The sequence below is a fragment of the Borostomias antarcticus genome (genome assembly GCF_949987555.1).
Source record: "Borostomias antarcticus genome assembly, chromosome: 2".
Lineage (NCBI taxonomy): Eukaryota > Metazoa > Chordata > Actinopteri > Stomiiformes > Stomiidae > Borostomias > Borostomias antarcticus.
In genome coordinates, this window is record NC_140235.1 from 2,463,938 (window position 1) to 2,481,106 (window position 17,169).

The window sequence follows — 17,169 nt, forward strand, 5'->3', positions numbered from 1 at the left end:
CTCAACCTCTCCAAGCACCAACTCCTATGGATTATTCCAGAAGGATAGTGCCTGATCTCCTTTATGAAGATATACACTAGGTGATTTTTGCTTTCCATTGTCAAGTGTGTACTTTGTTCCTTGGGATAAATATATCTCTGTGCCTGGCCTACTGTAGCCATTCAGCCAATGAGAATTGGAGGATACAGACCAATCAGATAGGACAGTGGCTCCGTGGCCTGGTGGCTCAGATGATTGTGTTTGTGGAGCAGCTTAATGGTATTCAACTGAATTTATGATGCTTTATTTAAACATCCGGCTAAGACCGCAACCTAGCTTGTATATAACAATAAACAGATGTGCAGATATACGCTGAGAGACCACAGAGGTACTGTAACAGTTTACCATTTTTACAGCAGATAACAAAAACAAAATCAATTCAAGCCTATATTCCTGTCGCTGAATTGGTACTCTTCCCTTTTTCATTTGGTCCAAATACTATTCTATCATGATAGTATGCTGTATATCAGGCCCTGCCGTGAAGCATGCAGACTATTATTCACAGATTACGTTTCATTCAAAATAAAACATTGATCAGAGTGTGGAAAACTCTTGAAACACATGTTGCGCTACGCAACCCACAACTGGATTATATAACATGTCACTGTATGAGCGTCTTACCCGCCATCTTGTCCTCTGCCTTGTGCGAGTCGGTGGGTTTGGCAGCTGGCTCGGTGGGGGCCCCCTCCGCTGGCTTGCCCACCGCTGGCTTGGAGCTGGGGGACTTGGGGGTCTTGGCAGGGGTCTTGGCGGGGGTCTTGGCGGGGGTCTTGGTAGACTCCACGCTGGAGGGTTTCTTACCCAGCTGGAGCTGGCTGGTGAACTTCTCGTGCTGGGGGGAGGGGGGAGGGTGGGGAGGGGAAAGGGGGGGGGGGGGAGGGGAGGAGAACAGGTGAGAGAATAGAGAGTGAGAGGGTGATGATGAGAGACAGAGAGACAGAGAGAGAGAGAGAGTTGGGGCAGGAAGATGAATTATACCATGGTGTGGTGTGTTCTGTTCTGGTGTGGTGTGTTGCGAACGTGATGTGTTTTGTTGTTATGTGTTGTATGCTGTAGATCTTGGCTGTGTTTGTGTGTGTGTGTGTGTGTGTGTGTGTGTGTGTGTGTGTGTGTGCGTGCGTGTGTGTGCGTGCGTGTATATGTGTGTGTGTATGTATGTGTGTGTGTGTATGCGTGTGTGTATGAGTCTGCGTGCGTGCGTGTGTGTGTGTGTGTGTGTGTGTGTGTGTATGCATGTGTGTGAGTGTATGCGTCTGTGTGCGTGTGTGTGTGTGTGTGGTCTCCTACCTTGAGGGCCTCCTCAGGGACGAGCATCTCTCCTCTCACCACAGTGAACAGGTTGGTATGTGAGACGGGCGGTCAAGGAAACAGACACTGACCCAGACCTAATCTACCATCACAACCACACAAGGCTACGGCTCCACATCTCAATCAAGGCTGTCATTCACACGGGGGGGGGGGGGGGAGGGAAGCCTGACATAACAGCTTGATTAACGAGTAATAAATTGGGCCGCTGAAGTTGAGTCATTGCCACCTAGAAAGGATATCATATCCAAACCTCAGCTTGTCGTCCAGCTTCAACGTGATGTACATCTGCTCCTGAATCCGTACATCGTTCACAAATGTCTAGCAGGGGGTGAGAGAAACAGGGGAAAGACAGCACGTTATTAATTTATTCACCCATTCGTTAAATACAGACTCTATTAGATGCTAAGAATATTCATTCATTCATTCGTTCATTCATTCATTCATTCAAATTTTCAACTTTTCATTCATTTCATTCATTCAACACAATTAATTCATTGTGTGTCTGTTGTAGTCAGTCTGGTTATACTTATATAACTTAACTTATATACTGGTTCTATACACTATGCTATAGTAGAAGAAGAAGAAGAAGAAGAAGAAGAAGAAGAAGAAGAAGAAGAAAAAGAAGAAGAAGAAGAAGAAGAAGTCTGGTTATAGTGTAGTGTTATCTAGGGAGGTCAGAAAGCCATCAGAGATGTGTGAGATGGGTGTGAAATGGTTCTGGGAAAACAGTCCGGGACTTTGGCATGAGCCAACGCATCCTCCGTCATCACTGGCCCTGATCCAGCACTGAGCCCGGCTCACAGACCTCAGACCAGCCTGGAGGAGCCGGAGGACGGCTGTTTTCTGTTTTCTTGGGATATACTTGGTCTCTGTTGTGAATCTATAAGCCACAAACTGTATGGCTGTGCTGAATGCTGTATAGTCGTAGCTATTGTTGTGGTTGTTTCTGATGTGGATTTGTTAGGACGAGTGGCTCGTCTTTCATTGGACGTCTACGCCGCAGATGGGCAGAGCGTCGTCTGGCAAAGATCGCCTTTCCTTCAGGTCCGGGCAGGACATCTGGCATGAGAGGAGCGGAATTTAAGTTTCCTCCTTTGGTTTTACGCTGTGCTGTTTGATTGCTTACAATCGTAGCGCAGGCCGACAAAATCCTCGGGTTCTAAAATTAGTCAGATTGGAGGCTCTGATTGACACAGCAGGCAGACAACACTTCCTGGGGTCCTGCCTCCGCCCGACCGACACCACAGGGGCAGGATCAGTGTGTCGGATGAGTGACTCAGCAGGAAGGGGTTAAGAGTCTAGCTTCCTGTCAGTGTGTCAGAGGATATCTGGTTGGTGGGGAGGACTGTGCCCTCAGCAGATTTGCCATCACATGACTCATGCCACGAAGTGGGAAGCATGGCTACAGTACTGTACATGTGGGATATGTGTTTGGGGGATATACTGTGTGTTTGGGGTCATTCAAACATAGTATTTTTTATTTATTTCATTTACTTGCACATCGATTATCAATCCCTTCTTGGCCCTTGCAGTGAGTGAATTAAAATGTCAATTAGATTCCAGTTGACCCCAACACCGATATGACCCCTCCATTGGACTGCAGCTGTACCGGGAGGATATAAACTCTCATTGACCCGATAATTAATCAGTTGACCCCCTTGACCCTGATCTACATCCTGCTCAACCCCCCCCCCCCCCGCCCCCCACCCCTGACTCACCCCATTCAGACTGCCCAGGTCCTTGACTTTGTGCTCATCACTAGCGGCTTCGTAGTTGATGACTGCATGCTGCTTGTCGACGCTGCGGGACTGCAAACAAAGACAAGAACACACTATAGTTAGCATAGCTAGCATAGTTAGCATAGCTAGCATAGTTAGCATAGCTAGCATAGTTAGAATAGATAGCATAGTTAGCATAGCTAGCATAGTCAGCATAGATAGCATAGTAAGCATAGTTAGCATAGTTATGAAGGCTCAGACGTTAGTGTGAATGATGAGGCTTAGAGTCATTAAATGTAGTATAAGATAATCAGATTAGTAGGATAGATAATTTCAGAGTACCAGTCCCTCCCTCCCAGCCCAGTAGGCTATAGCTTATCACCCTAATTTAGAAACGCCCACCGCCCTTATTCCTATTGGTTTAGTCATTCTTTGTTTCATTGTTTATTGTTTTAAAAAGCAAAGACATCATCTCCAGATGCTGCTGAAAAAAATGGCATGTGTTCTGTTACATGTGCTTCCAAATTCTCTTTCTCCACGCACTCCAGATGAAGCATTCAAGAGTGGCTAATGTAATCAGCATAGACCACAAGAGCTGAGTAGCTAACGGCTTGTTTGATTAACTGATAGTTCAGACAGTTAGCCCCTAATTGCTCACAGTAATAGTCACTTGGAGGGAGTCAAGGACATTAGAAGGGAGTTTGTAGTGATTTGCAAAGTAGCTAAGTAGCCAGCGCACATTCGCATTGTGTAGCCTAGTTGTGCTCACAGACCGAGTTGGCAATAGCACGTCATTTCTTTTCATGCACCAGTGCACACACACACACACACACACACACACACACACACACACACACACACACACACACTAGACACCCACTCTCTCTCTGTCTCTCTAGGGAAATGGGGGACGGAGAGAGTATTGATTCTGCTCTCTCCAAATATCACTTTATCAGCTATTTTTCAGTCTCATTTATTTGCAACCCAAACAGTCTAGCCTTTCATGGGCTGGGGAACTCAGGGAGAGAGACGTAGCAAAATCAATATGTTTGAATTCTTAGCAAAGCAAACATTCCAGTAAATGTCTCCATAAACTTGACATTGCCATGCCTATGGCTGTGGAATGGTTGAAGGGCGGTAAGATGTTAAATAGTGTGTGTGTGCGTGTGTGTGTGTGTGTGTGCATGTGTGCGCGCGTGTGTGTGTGCGCGTGTGTGTGCGTGTGTGTGTGTGCGTGCGTGTGTGTTTGTGCGTGCATGTGTGTGTGTGTGTGGGCGTGCGTGCGTGTGTATTTGTGTGTGCGTGCGTGTGTGTGTGCGTGTCTTTGTGTGTGTGTGCGTGTGTGTGTGCGCGCATGTGTGTGTGTGCGCGTGTGCGTGCATGCGTGTGTGTGTGTGTGTGCGTCAGGGGGTTCTAAAGAGTTAACTTGCTCCTCTATTACGTTAGCGTAGAATGCGGATGAAAGGAGATGAGATTAGACCAAGAGGGCTCTGTCTGTTCTACACACACACACACACACACACACACACACACACACACACACACACACACACACACACACACACACACACTGTACTGTATAATAAATACACAACAAAACAGGCCAGACTACAGCCATCAGCTGTATGTACAGTATGCAAATGGCTCTGATTGCATTATCTAGCAAGTAGCTGGTTCGGAAACAGCAGATTCAAATCAGATATGGAAGCGTTTTATATCCATCCATGTCCAACATCGTTAACGCTGGTACGTTAGCCATGTGACAGGACCATGTGGCCAGTAAAAACAGTCACATGGTCTCAGAGCATGCTCTCCGCTAACAGGCTCCGGCTAAACAAAGAGACGCCCCCCGAGGCCAGAGAAGACAAATGACAAGTCCTTGATCTCTCTCTCTCTCTCTCTCTCTCTCTCTCTCTCTTCTCTCTCTTCTCTCTCTCTCTCTCTCTCTCTCTCTCTCTCTCTCCATAATTCATCTACTGCTGGGTAATCATGAGGACACAGTTAAGTCTCTTGCTCTTGCTGAGGTGATTTACAGCGGCGGTATAGCTCAGTTGGTAGAGCGGCTCGTTCAGTGATCGTAGGGTCGGTGGTTCGAATCCCGGCTCCTCCTGACTACCTGTCGAAGTGTCCTTGGGCAAAGACACTGAACCCCAAATTGCTCCCAATGAGCAGGCAAGCGCCTTGCATGGCAGCTGCCGCCATTGGTGTGTGAATGGCGCTCCGGGCCAGTGTAACAACTGGATGGGGAGCGCGTTACAAATGCAGTACCTATACCATGCTGTCCTGATGTATGGACGGCCCTAGCATACTGCGATCCTTAGCAGACACAGTCGTCGTGATATGATATACAAGATAGATTCACTTCTATATTTCTACTCGCCAAACGTCTATCTGTAGGCCGAGAGACTGGTCCATTTGCTCCGAGGCGTTAAAGAATGTTCCGGCGACGCAGATCTCACACCCATGCGAGGCGACGCAGCAGCTATGCTGAGTCTATAACCCTGTCATCCTGGGTAGATTTAAGTCAGGAGGTATCTGCCCTAAATTCTATATATAGAGCATACTCACACACATTCTATTCACATAGAAAGTGTGTGCGCACACACACACACACACACAAACATTCTATTCACGTAGAAAAGTGTGCACACACACATACAAACACACGCACTCACACACACACACGCACACACACACACACACACACACACACACACACACACACACACACTCTTTCATCCTGCATGGTGTCGTGACTTGACTCAACTCTGTTCCGCCCCTCCTCTCCAAAGCACGTACCAGGGTCATACCAATGTCACTCGCGGGGGGTGACTGCTATCTCTGTTAACATCACAAGAATCTAGAGGTATCAGTTCCAAGGCTGTAGCAGCTCACTCCCTGCGCCATGCAACCAGTGGCCCCTCGTCACACTAACAGCTCCGCCACCGCAAAGGAGGTCATGTTGGAACGGTCTGACTGAGGACAGATGTGTCTAGATGTGATCGTTTAGGAGCACCAGAGAGTTAGAGAGACAGATTGTGTCTAGTCCAGGCAGTAGGCTTAATCTGTGTCAGGGAAACTACTCAATTCGCCTTATTCACCTCAGCTGCCATATTGGTCAGTCTGACGTAATGAGGGGTGCGGATGCGGAAGTGCCCGTTGACTTCAATGTTAAAAGTTCGCTGTAAAAACACCACTTCAAGAACCAAAATAGTCAAAATAACAGGCTGAATACACTATCGGGGTTACAAACTCATCATTACCAGACTCGAACTTTTAACATTGAAGTCAACGGGCCCTTCGCATCCGCACCCCAGACTGACCAATATGGCTGCCAGGTGAATAAAGCGAATACCGTACATACTGTATATGTATTATGTATGTATAGCTAATGTATGCAAGCACCGCTGGCATCCCAAAGTATGTGAATGGTTAATTAATCATGGAATTTCACATTCTTGACCAACTCCAGTGCCTGCCATGAGATTGAAAGGCTCTTGGTTAGATGTAATCCCAAAATCTCGTTCAGCGCCTCTCTGCTTGGCACCCCTGCCTCATTCTGGCTCAGCAGGTCTTGCTTTGCGCTAACATGACCTGTGACCCCATTTACACCTGGCATTAAAATGTGTCTGGTATCCAGATTGTATCTAGATATGATTTTACCTGATTACATTTACACCTGGCATTAATATGTGTCTCATATCCAGATTATATCTACAGTATATAGGATTTAACCTGATTACATTTACAGCTGGTATTAATGTGTCTCCAGTGAGACCTGATTCAGATCAGATTGTTCTATCAATGAACGCCACATTGGTTTAACATTGCTGTAAGTGGATTGAAAACACATTTGTGTTTACACTTGTGTTCAATGTGGTCACAACGCGTCCCTGACCACCTCTGGAGGCTGATTGGCTGATCAGATCTCAAACTGTCTTCAAAATGTTTTGGGTGCGTTTACACCTGTACTTTCATGTGGTGTAGCACTATCAGATTGCAATATGATCACCCAAAACACATTTTAATGCCAGGTGTAAATGGGGTCTGTGTTGCAGCTGCCTGTGTGTGATCCAATGTAATTTATTGCTCTATAAATGTTCTTAGCCGTTAGACAAACATACTCAAACAGGAGCTTGCTCGATCGTCTCGTTGAGAGAGGTCAGGGAAGAATTTTTACAGCTCACCTTACTGGCCCCTGGGTGACACTGTTTTTTGGAATATGTAGGGGTGGGACCTATACCCACCCTCCCATTGCTCTCTGTAAAGCGCATTGTGTTGCCTCTGTGTATGAAATGCGCTATACAAATAAAGTTTGATTTGATTGATTGATGTGATCCAGCCCCACCTGGAGCATGAGCTCGCAGTCGTCCCGTCCCACGAAGATCATCTCTCGGGGGAGGCGGTGGCGGGTCCCCCCACTGCTGACCAGGAACCAGGAGGTCACGCTCATCTCTGCGGCTGTGACACCCGGCCTCCACCTCTACGGCATCCTGGAGGAGGACGAGACAAGAGGAGAAGAGAGGGATGGTGGAGAGGAGAAGAGAGGAGAAGAGAGGGATGGTGGAGAGGGGAAGAGAGGGATGGTGGAGAGGAGAAGAGAGGGATGGTGGAGAGGAGAAGAGAGGAGAAGAGAAGCAGAAACGAGGCGGATGAGCACGAGAACGTGAGCAGTGAGAAGAGTGAGATGAGTGAGTGAGAGAAAATGGGAGGAAAACAGAGAGAAAGAGAGAGAGAGAGAGAGAGAGGGAGCGCACAAGGGAGAGCGAGAGAGAGAGAGAGAGAGAGAGAGGGAGAGAGAGAGGGGGAGGGAGAGAGAGCGAGAGAGAGAGGGTGCGTGAGAGAGAGAGAGAGCGAGAGAGAGAGGGAATGCACGAGAGAGAGAGCGAGAGCGAGAGAGAGAGAGAGAGAGAGAGAGAGATTACCTTCTAAATATTCCCAAACGAATCTTTCTCAGCTCCCAGCTCTTTGCTAGCAGACCAGCGGGGTGTTGACTGGGTCAGCCCCGGAATGCTAACGCTAGTCCCGCCCCCGGCCTCTGATCATTGCCAGATGCTACAGGAAATGATGTAGGAATCTTGGCCGAGCCGCTCAGCAGGGGCCTTTTATTTCCCCTCTCTCCTTCTTCAGCTTCTGTTGCTCTGAGGAAGGAGGTCCGATAGAACGGTTCTAGTTTCCACAGCCGAGGGTTGTGTAAACAGAATTAGGCAGAACCGTCCGTCTGACTGACTGACTGACTGACTGACTGACCTACAAACCAAGAGCCCTGCTTCCTTGCTGACCTCCTGAAAGTGGAACCTAACATTTACTGCGGACGAGATCGAGAGTACTCTAATCGGCTGTTTATTTTCATATTTTATCTTTTTCTGCAGTCAGCTTTTAAAAGCTGTTTAATAGCCAAAAATGTAAATTCCATTTACCAGAGATTGCCAAGGCAAATACAAATTAATCAGGGAGGGAATTAAAATGAGCTAAGCTTTCACTTCCCCCGACCAAAGTATCTAAACTTGATAAATCCCCTCTCACTAATCCCCAGAGTAAACGCCTCAGATTTGGACCACCCTTCTTGGACTGCTGCAGGCAGTGAAGGTTGTAGTACGCAGCTGACCACAGAAAGAGTGAAACAGATATCTTGAATTCTCAAGTCATCATCATTATTTCTTGTGGTAAACAACCGTATAGGGTCCAGAGCTAAGGACTGTGATGGCAGTCAACACAACAGTCCCAAATCATCTCCTCACTCTACCACCCCTTCCCCAGCCCTCCCCCACCCCATCCCCTCCTTTCGCACCCTCCCCCCTCTCTCATTACAGTACAGTGCTGTCAGGTTATTGGCCGCGCCGATTGTATGGCTGCATGTCGAGGCTGGCTGCCTGTATGGTAATTCCCTCCCCCCTCCCCTCCCCTGGTAACTGTAACTGCCTCGTACTGTATTTTGTAACTGCCTTGTAATGTATTTTGTATGTCGTAATTGCCTTGTATTTTGTATGTATTGTATTTTGTATGTCGCTCTTTCTTCCCTTTTTATGTGTTATTTGTATTGTAAAGCGCTTTGTGCATTCGTGCTGTGAAAGGCGCTATATAAATAAAACTTACTTACTTACTTACTGCTCTAGAACCTTCTAGATAGGTTTCAGATAGAACTATTTTAGGTCAGAAAGAACCATTTAGGGTTCCAAACATCTTATGGAGGAAAAACTTTTCTTAAAGTAAAAAAAAAGGTTTTTCAGAGGGTTACTATTGTTACAAATGGTCCTTCTGTATATAACACCCGTTTTTCAGAGTGTACTACAGAAACATGATATTATATTCGCCCGTGTGGTTGTCCTCTGGACTCCAGACATCAGACGGTATTAAAACGAGGCCCAATTAACTTCTTAACCCCCACCACAGAATGCAAGGACGCCCACAACACAACGCCTCGCATGTTTCTCAGTGCATGCCCTCCAGAGGAAGGCGTTCCGCTGCCTTCTCCTTATCACACATGAGAGAGAGCTCACAGCTGAGGAATGTGCAGCGTGAGGGTCGTAGCTAACCCCGCCTACAAGCAGCGCCGCACACATGTACCGCACTGGAGCTCTGACACACCACCACCCTGGACACATGGACGTTAGAACCGTCACACCAACCGCCGGCGTTTATCAGTCTGTTCGGCTTCTTGCGTGTTAATGTGGTTGAAATGTTGACATGCAAAGATGAGGCCGTCGGGGCTGTAAGGTGAGGTGTGAGCGTGCGGCGTTATTAAAACAACATCACGACAATAACTGAAGATTGACGAATACCGATTTTATTTCACAACAGCTCGGATGAGATCTCGGCTGTCTGCCACGCTCATTCCAACAGTATATCCTTGTTGTGGGTCGAGGGATGACTTCATGGTTTTGGCAGTGAGAATCCCGACCGCAACCTCCCCCCCTCTAGGTCAAAGAGTGTGATTGTTCGAGGCTGACTGTGCAGCATTGTGAGTAGGAGACTGAGGAGCAGGAAGGAGCCTTCGCTTCCCATAGTCAGCTACCACTCATCTTTGAATCCACAGGAAGTTTTCATGTGTTGTTTGATTTCAAAAGGTCCAAGATATGGACATGAAGCAGTTCATTCACATTAGGCTAAGTATAATAAACATTTTGACAAGTATAACCTTAAAAATGAATACCAACTGCAGAACAATATAATTGGCTACATATAATCCATTTTAAGATATAGATTTATTCTACATGCTTAATGGTTGCAGAGCTCAGATTTAAACTTGAAACCTCCTTCTCTGCTCCAGGAGTCAATCCAAATCCAACCCTACTGACAGGAAGTGATGTAAGAGGTCCCTCAGATGTGTTTCCCTCCACTCACACACACTCTCCACGTAGGAGCGGACCTTGGCGTGGCGCGACCAGATGATGCAACAGCTGTGTAACTGTCCTCCTCTCCCTGACTTCCTTTAACCATCACTGCCCTCAATCCCTGACTCAGTCCACCTCACACAGGGAGGGAGGGAGGCAGGAAATCACCCCAGTCACTCCCACGTGTACCAAGAGCGCCACGAGCTCCAGCAAAGGGCTGGGCCGCCATGTCAAACGTCGCCTTGTTGCACTAGAAAGGAATAGATGGTGCGCTGAAAAAACCTCATGAAGTAAATGGCATGCTATGCTTGTCTGGCCGCCCAGAGCTAACATGAACCCTTTACTTTGATACATGTTGAGCTCAGAGAGCACAGCGAGGGAGGCGATATATACCCCACAGCTCAGGGCTATACAGAACAAAAAGGACAGCATCATTACAGAGGGTAAGACAGACAGACACATGATAGAGGCAGTCTGGTGATGTCCCACATGACTGGGCTATTATTTACATACAGACAGACAGACAGACAGACAGACAGAGAGACAGACAGACAGACAGACAGACAGACAGACAGACAGACAGACAGACAGACAGACAGACAGACGATAGAGGCAGTCTGGTGATGTCCCACATGACTGGGCTATTATTTACAGACAGACAGACAGAGAGACAGACAGAGAGACAGACAGACAGACAGACAGACAGAGAGACAGACAGAGAGACAGACAGACAGACAGACAGACAGACAGACAGACAGACAGACAGACAGACAGACAGACAGACAGACAAGAGACTAGGGAGGGATATCTCTCAGAAGCCTCACAAAGACAGAGATCGTGAGAGCCAAGGTTTTGTTCTTTAATAGGACCGGGTGGGATCACTAAGCTAAGCTGTGAACAGCTTCCGTCTAAATCTCTGACTCTTTTTTGGTGAAGGAGCATTTACTCATCGATACCCCACGGCTGCATCCTTACACCATCTCGCTATCGATTGATCTCGCGTATCTCGTTCTCCAGAAATAGGCTGGTGCGATTTGAAGGTCGGCCTCAGGGCGCCTCTGACTCATAGACCATCCCTCTGGTTTGAGATCTGATTAATCCAGCTTTGAAATAGCCATCAGCATTATGACCTTAGTGTATTATTATAGGTATAAATTAAGTTTTTATTTTTATTTTTAGGAATTAACCAGGTAAAATCATACAAACAAGTTTCGGTTATATTTCTACAGGATCATATTCGTCTGCTCGCTAGAACAATAGCTGGCAAAGCTTTCCCTTTGTTAGTGATCGGTAAGGCTTTGTGCTACACGGAACAAGTCTACTACTATGTAAACACACTCTCCAAACACACACTGCCTTGCCAGATTACCTCAAATACATGTTAGTCCAGGTCTGGACAAACAAAAGCACACCGTTTTGGAGTCAAAGGTTGAGATGACCCTTTCAATCGTCGAGGAGACGGTGGTTGGTGTCTTGTGTCAGGTTGTTATGGCGATTTGGAGAGGAAGTGAGGCGAACTTGGTTTGACGCTGCTATCCCTGACGAGGGATGCTCCACCAGCGTAGCTGCAGTAGGTGTCAACAGAGTCAACAGAGCGGAAGGATTCTTTTGATGGCGAGCCCCCCCCTCCCTCCCTCCCTCCCTCCCTCCCACCCCACGCCCCTCGGCCTCTTGAGCTGTCTTTACCCCCTCGGTCTCTGGAGCTGTCTTTACCCCCTCTGTCTCTGTCTTTACCCCCTCTGTCTCTGTCTTTACCCCCTCAGTCTCTGGAGCTGTCTTTACCCCCTCTGTCTCTGTCTTTACCCCCTCTGTCTCTGGAGCTGTCTTTACCCCCTCGGTCTCTGGTGCTGTCTTTACCCCCTCTGTCTCTGGTGCTGTCTTTACCCCCTCTGTCTCTGGAGCTGTCTTTACCCCCTCTGTCTCTGGTGCTGTCTTTACCCCCTCTGTCTCTGTCTTTACCCCCTCGGTCTGTCTTTACCCCCTCGGTCTCTGGAGCTGTCTTTACCCCCTCGGTCTCTGTCTTTACCCCCTCGGTCTCTGTCTTTACCCCCTCTGTCTCTGTCTTTACCCCCTCTGTCTCTGTCTTTACCCCCTCGGTCTCTGTCTTTACCCCCTCTGTCTCTGTCTTTACCCCCTCGGTCTCTGGAGCTGTCTTTACCCCCTCGGTCTCTGTCTTTACCCCCTCTGTCTCTGGAGCTGTCTTTACCCCCTCTGTCTCCGGAGCTGTCTTTACCCCCTCGGTCTCTGTCTTTACCCCCTCGGTCTCTGGAGCTGTCTTTACCCCCTCGGTCTCTGTCTTTACCCCCTCTGTCTCTGGAGCTGTCTTTACCCCCTCTGTCTCCGGAGCTGTCTTTTGGATGTAAGCAACCAGCTTGGGCTTTCAGAAAAGGAGGACGCAAAGACCTACAGAACCACCCTTATTATCCTGGGCTGAGTTTCCCAGAGGCGATGAACGTAGCGCTACGATGCCTCTGGGAAACTCAGCCCTGTTCCACTGCAATACCGTCGCTACAGATATGAACACTGAGGGATATAGAGAATTAATACGTATGCTAATGAAAACAAGCAACAATTTAGCTGCTTCATATGTTGTACTGTACGTGATAAGGATGCATTCAACGCGCACGTTGTTGTGAATGTAATGAGGACATAGCGGAAAACAACGGCAGTCGGGCTGGTCAGTAGAAACCAGCGAGGATTACAAACGATATGGGAGTGAGAAAAACTTGAGGGACAGCAGAAAATACCACATGGTCCTGAAAGATAGCCATATCGTTCACGTGGGCAGCTGGTGGGAGAAACAAACAAACAAAGAAACAAACAAAGAAACAAACAAAGAAACAAACACCTTCCTCAATCCATGCATGCTACCCATCCATCGAGCCGGAATGGGTATCAATGTAAAGAGAGCCCTTTGTCTTGAGAAACAGCACAGATGCTCACTGACCATAATGACCTATATGTAAATAATAGCTTGACATACGTCCACTTGGATGGATGTCACTGTTTCGCCTGTATGCAATGGATTCAAGAGACTGTGACATGTCACTTCATGTGACATAGATGAAGGCTATCCACTGTATATGGAACAGCATGATAGTAATGCATTGGTTAGTATGTAATGTTGTTATTGTAAGGTTATAAAGCAAAGTACATTGTGTTGTAAAGACACAGCACCCCATAATGCCCCCAAAGGGCAGTGAGATACAGTGTGTAAGCCAGTCAATGACACAGAGCAAACATCTACTGAGAGTAGAGCTGTTGAAATGTCCATTGTAGCTCTCTCTCTGGCCTTAACTGTGACATGTGTGTCACAGTTAGTGACAATGTGACAGTGACAGTGTTAAGCGGATTACAGCACCATCTCGGTGTACACAGTGGGAGCCTCCATATTCCCGAAGAAGATAAAAATAGTGATGTCTCTCATGTTGAAACGGACACTGGCATTTAGAAATAAAAAAAAACACATACCGGGGCACGTAATAGGAAAAGTCCGGGGCGTAAGTCGAACTGTAAACTAGAAAACAACGGGGGTAATAACGCTACACCCCAAAACAGATGGAGGTTTGTGTATCAGTTGACACAGTCATTCTACTTGTGGGTGGAAAAAGCAGACGCATCCAAACTGTTCCATAACAGGCGGATGAAGCAGGCGAATAGCGGTGTGTTATGACAAAAATGTCTCCCCACGTCCACACAATAGACGCTTTTATCGAGTTACTCACTCATCTGAAATCCATACTATCTCAGAACCGGTATCGGAAAACAAGGTTCTGTTCTATTCTTGGACTTGGCGGCCAGGCTGCATGTGTTATGGCGCTAGTATGAGAACCCTGAAAGAGACCTGCCTCTTTAGCTCGCAGTCTGTAGGCAAGGGTCTTACAAACAACACCCAAAGCTACTGAAGCGAGGTGAAGCAATTTCCCAAGCTTCCTATATACACAATGGCAATGGCAAGAAGGCCAGGCCGGACAACAAAGTCCTCGGACAGAGAAAAAAAGTGGTCGGTCAGGGACACCATAAGAACAATTCTCTACCCTCAAATGTTAGTGGTCGATCGTGTATTTGAATACTGTCTACTTATGGAGAATGACATGTTAACTGGATCTTGGATGTTTGCAACTTTACTGCTCCTGCTTCACACAGTTAAGGCATCCTGTGAAACATAGTTGTTTTCAAAATGCAGCGGCCTGTACAGTAAGTCAGATTACAGTTGCAGAGAGAGGGAGAGAGAGAGAGAGAGATAGAGAGAGAGAGAGAGAGAGAGAGAGAGAGAGAGAGAGATGGCTGAGATTATCAGTTTGGTGGCTGAGGTCCAAACTCTTGAATTCTTGCAGGAGGAGACAGCTAGCCAGAAGAAACGGTCAGTGTGAGTGTTGTCCCGCTCGATGAACACCAGTCTCACACTGGGACAGAACTAATGGTTTCTCAATTACACAGTAGCTGTGCATACTGTACTCTGAATAGATCTCATCATTGCAATTAAATAATCTAAAATTGCATCTAGAATAATGTAATGCAGTGATCTAGTAGATCAAGATGGATTGAAAGATAGCACTAATTTTCATATGAATGAATAAGCAAAATATTACTGTTAACACGAGGTGAGCTTATATATTCACCCCTTCCAGACATTCGAAGGGTCGGATTTCAAACTAGAGTCTAACCTACATTTGATAGGAATGAAACGGAAGAATATGAATAGTCGAGATAAACCTAAAGATAATAGCCGGACTTATCAGACAGTGGTTATGTTTCAAGTTAGGCTAAATCTACAGTGGCCATCACTTGGTAGGCAAGCCATACAGTGGCGGTCCACACAAAGAGAGCGGATGGAAACCAGGCCAGCTGTCTTGACGTGAACAACAAAGCCCCCCTCTATCAAAAAAGGGTCCATCATTGGGTAAAAACAGCAAAGTAGCCTACCCACTACACCCCCGTCCATTATCCCTCCAGACATGGGCTAGAATGGAAATCGAACGCTGTGGCTACATGGTTCCACTGAGATAAAGCATTCTCTCTGTCTGAACACGCGCGGTGCAGCTATAGGCTATCTCTCTAGTTTGATCAAATAATAATAATAATAATGATCAGCTTCTGAAACTGTGGCAGAAAACGATACAGTTATTAGCCTACACTGAGTGGTTGTTATCTTTTCCTCGGTGTGGCGGTGGTAACGGCTGTAACGAGGGAATAGCGTCGCAACAATGTGTCCCACAAAGCGACCGCAAGAGTGGTCATGCTGCTCTGACAATAGTGGATCTGCTTCTCTCTGCACAGCCAATGTACGACCCACTAAACCCGTTTACTGTAGTTTTAATATAAGCCTTTTAGTCCATAAATCAGCTGTGTTGTTTATAATTAATATCTATTCTAGGTGTCATAACAAGACAAAACTGTCGAATCATCACTTATTCAATCCTGATCCAACTAGGCTAAATTGCCACAAAGTCACAATAAATGAGCAGAAAATTAAAAGCATGCGTTGATTCAATCTAGATTAGAGTTCGATCCATAGAGCGACATTTCCAATAGAAATCATATAGATGGTCAAATGGGTCTATGCGGCTATGGGTGCTTAGCATAACCTAATGTTTATCAACACTTACCCTTTTCTTGCTGTCCTATAGGCTATCTGTGTGTTTTCTGGACACCGAGGCACTGCGCTGAGCTCTGAATGCCCAGCCCTATCCCTCCCTGTGAGCACTGCTTTTAACTCAGTTGCTCAGCAATTACGCTATTCCTTACAAATAACGGAGCCCCACATCCTCCACGCCAGCGTATGCACTTCCAGCTAGACCGGACCCGGTGGGCGGGTTTCCTGTTCCTCCCGAGTCCCGTCCTCATCCAACGTTTACCTTGAATTGCGCACTTGTCCACAACTATACGTAGATATAAAAGCATCGGATTAGTGTAAAGGCTGGTTCTTTACACCAACACGATGCTTTTAAGTCTAAGCAAGAAGTGGACATGTGCATAGCATATGTGCAGGATATGATGGAGAATTTGGAAAATTGTAAATGGTTTCTCCTAGGTTTCCAGGTTCGTTTTATCTAAAATAATTTGAAAACAGTTTTGCCTGGCAATATATATATTATATATATATATGTATATATATATATATAGCCTATATATATATATATATTTATATATAGGCTACATATATATATACACACATATATACATATACACAGTATATAATATGTGAAATTATGCACGCATATTTTACAGTTTGCAGTAGTTGTCACATTGTTGCATTGCACAAAGTGCACAAACGAGCGATATAGCGTTGATACAATAGTTACTGCATATTAGGCGTTAATGAACTAGGATTTTAGAGCATAATCCCTGAAATCCATGCAGAAATCTCACGCACAATTTGCAAAGATTGGACGAGACCACTCTCACAAACAGGGGTAGAAGTTTTAAAATCATATCCTCTGTAAAAATGAAGAATCGAGATCGGAGTTCAGTAAGAATTATTATTGAAAGTTAATCTGGTGAATATAGGACATTTCAAATGACTGCCACGTTTTTCGATCACAAGACACCCTGAACGATGGCTAGAAAATTCGAATTTAAAAATGGTATGCTCCCTATTGTTTTGACAGATGGGGGGAGCTGGGAAAACCAACCGAAAGAGCCCGTCATCCATGCCGTCATCACGCAGGACGTCACTTGAACCCTCACTGCAGACGGAAGAGCCGCTGTGATTGGACGGTTCGTGTTGTGAGTGTAGCGACGGTGCTTGTCCAATCTCGCATTCACCA

General features: G+C 46.4%; 1 protein-coding gene across 1 annotated transcript in view; it reads right to left on the bottom strand.

Annotated features, from left to right (window-relative positions):
* Window positions 1-16,045, bottom strand: part of cep170aa (centrosomal protein 170Aa) — a gene marked incomplete at its 3' end in the record, with an annotated part of 40,282 nt that extends 24,237 nt beyond the window's left edge. Inside the window, exons 1-6 of the mRNA XM_084461377.1 lie at window positions 16,009-16,045; window positions 7,414-7,558; window positions 3,066-3,155; window positions 1,574-1,665; window positions 1,327-1,381; window positions 661-871 (exon numbers count right to left, since the gene is read on the bottom strand). Of these exons, the coding sequence (XP_084317503.1) occupies window positions 661-871; window positions 1,327-1,381; window positions 1,574-1,665; window positions 3,066-3,155; window positions 7,414-7,518 (553 nt within the window). The 5' untranslated portion in view covers window positions 7,519-7,558; window positions 16,009-16,045. The remainder of the gene's footprint in view (window positions 1-660; window positions 872-1,326; window positions 1,382-1,573; window positions 1,666-3,065; window positions 3,156-7,413; window positions 7,559-16,008) is intronic.
* Between the last annotated feature and the right edge of the window lie 1,124 nt (window positions 16,046-17,169).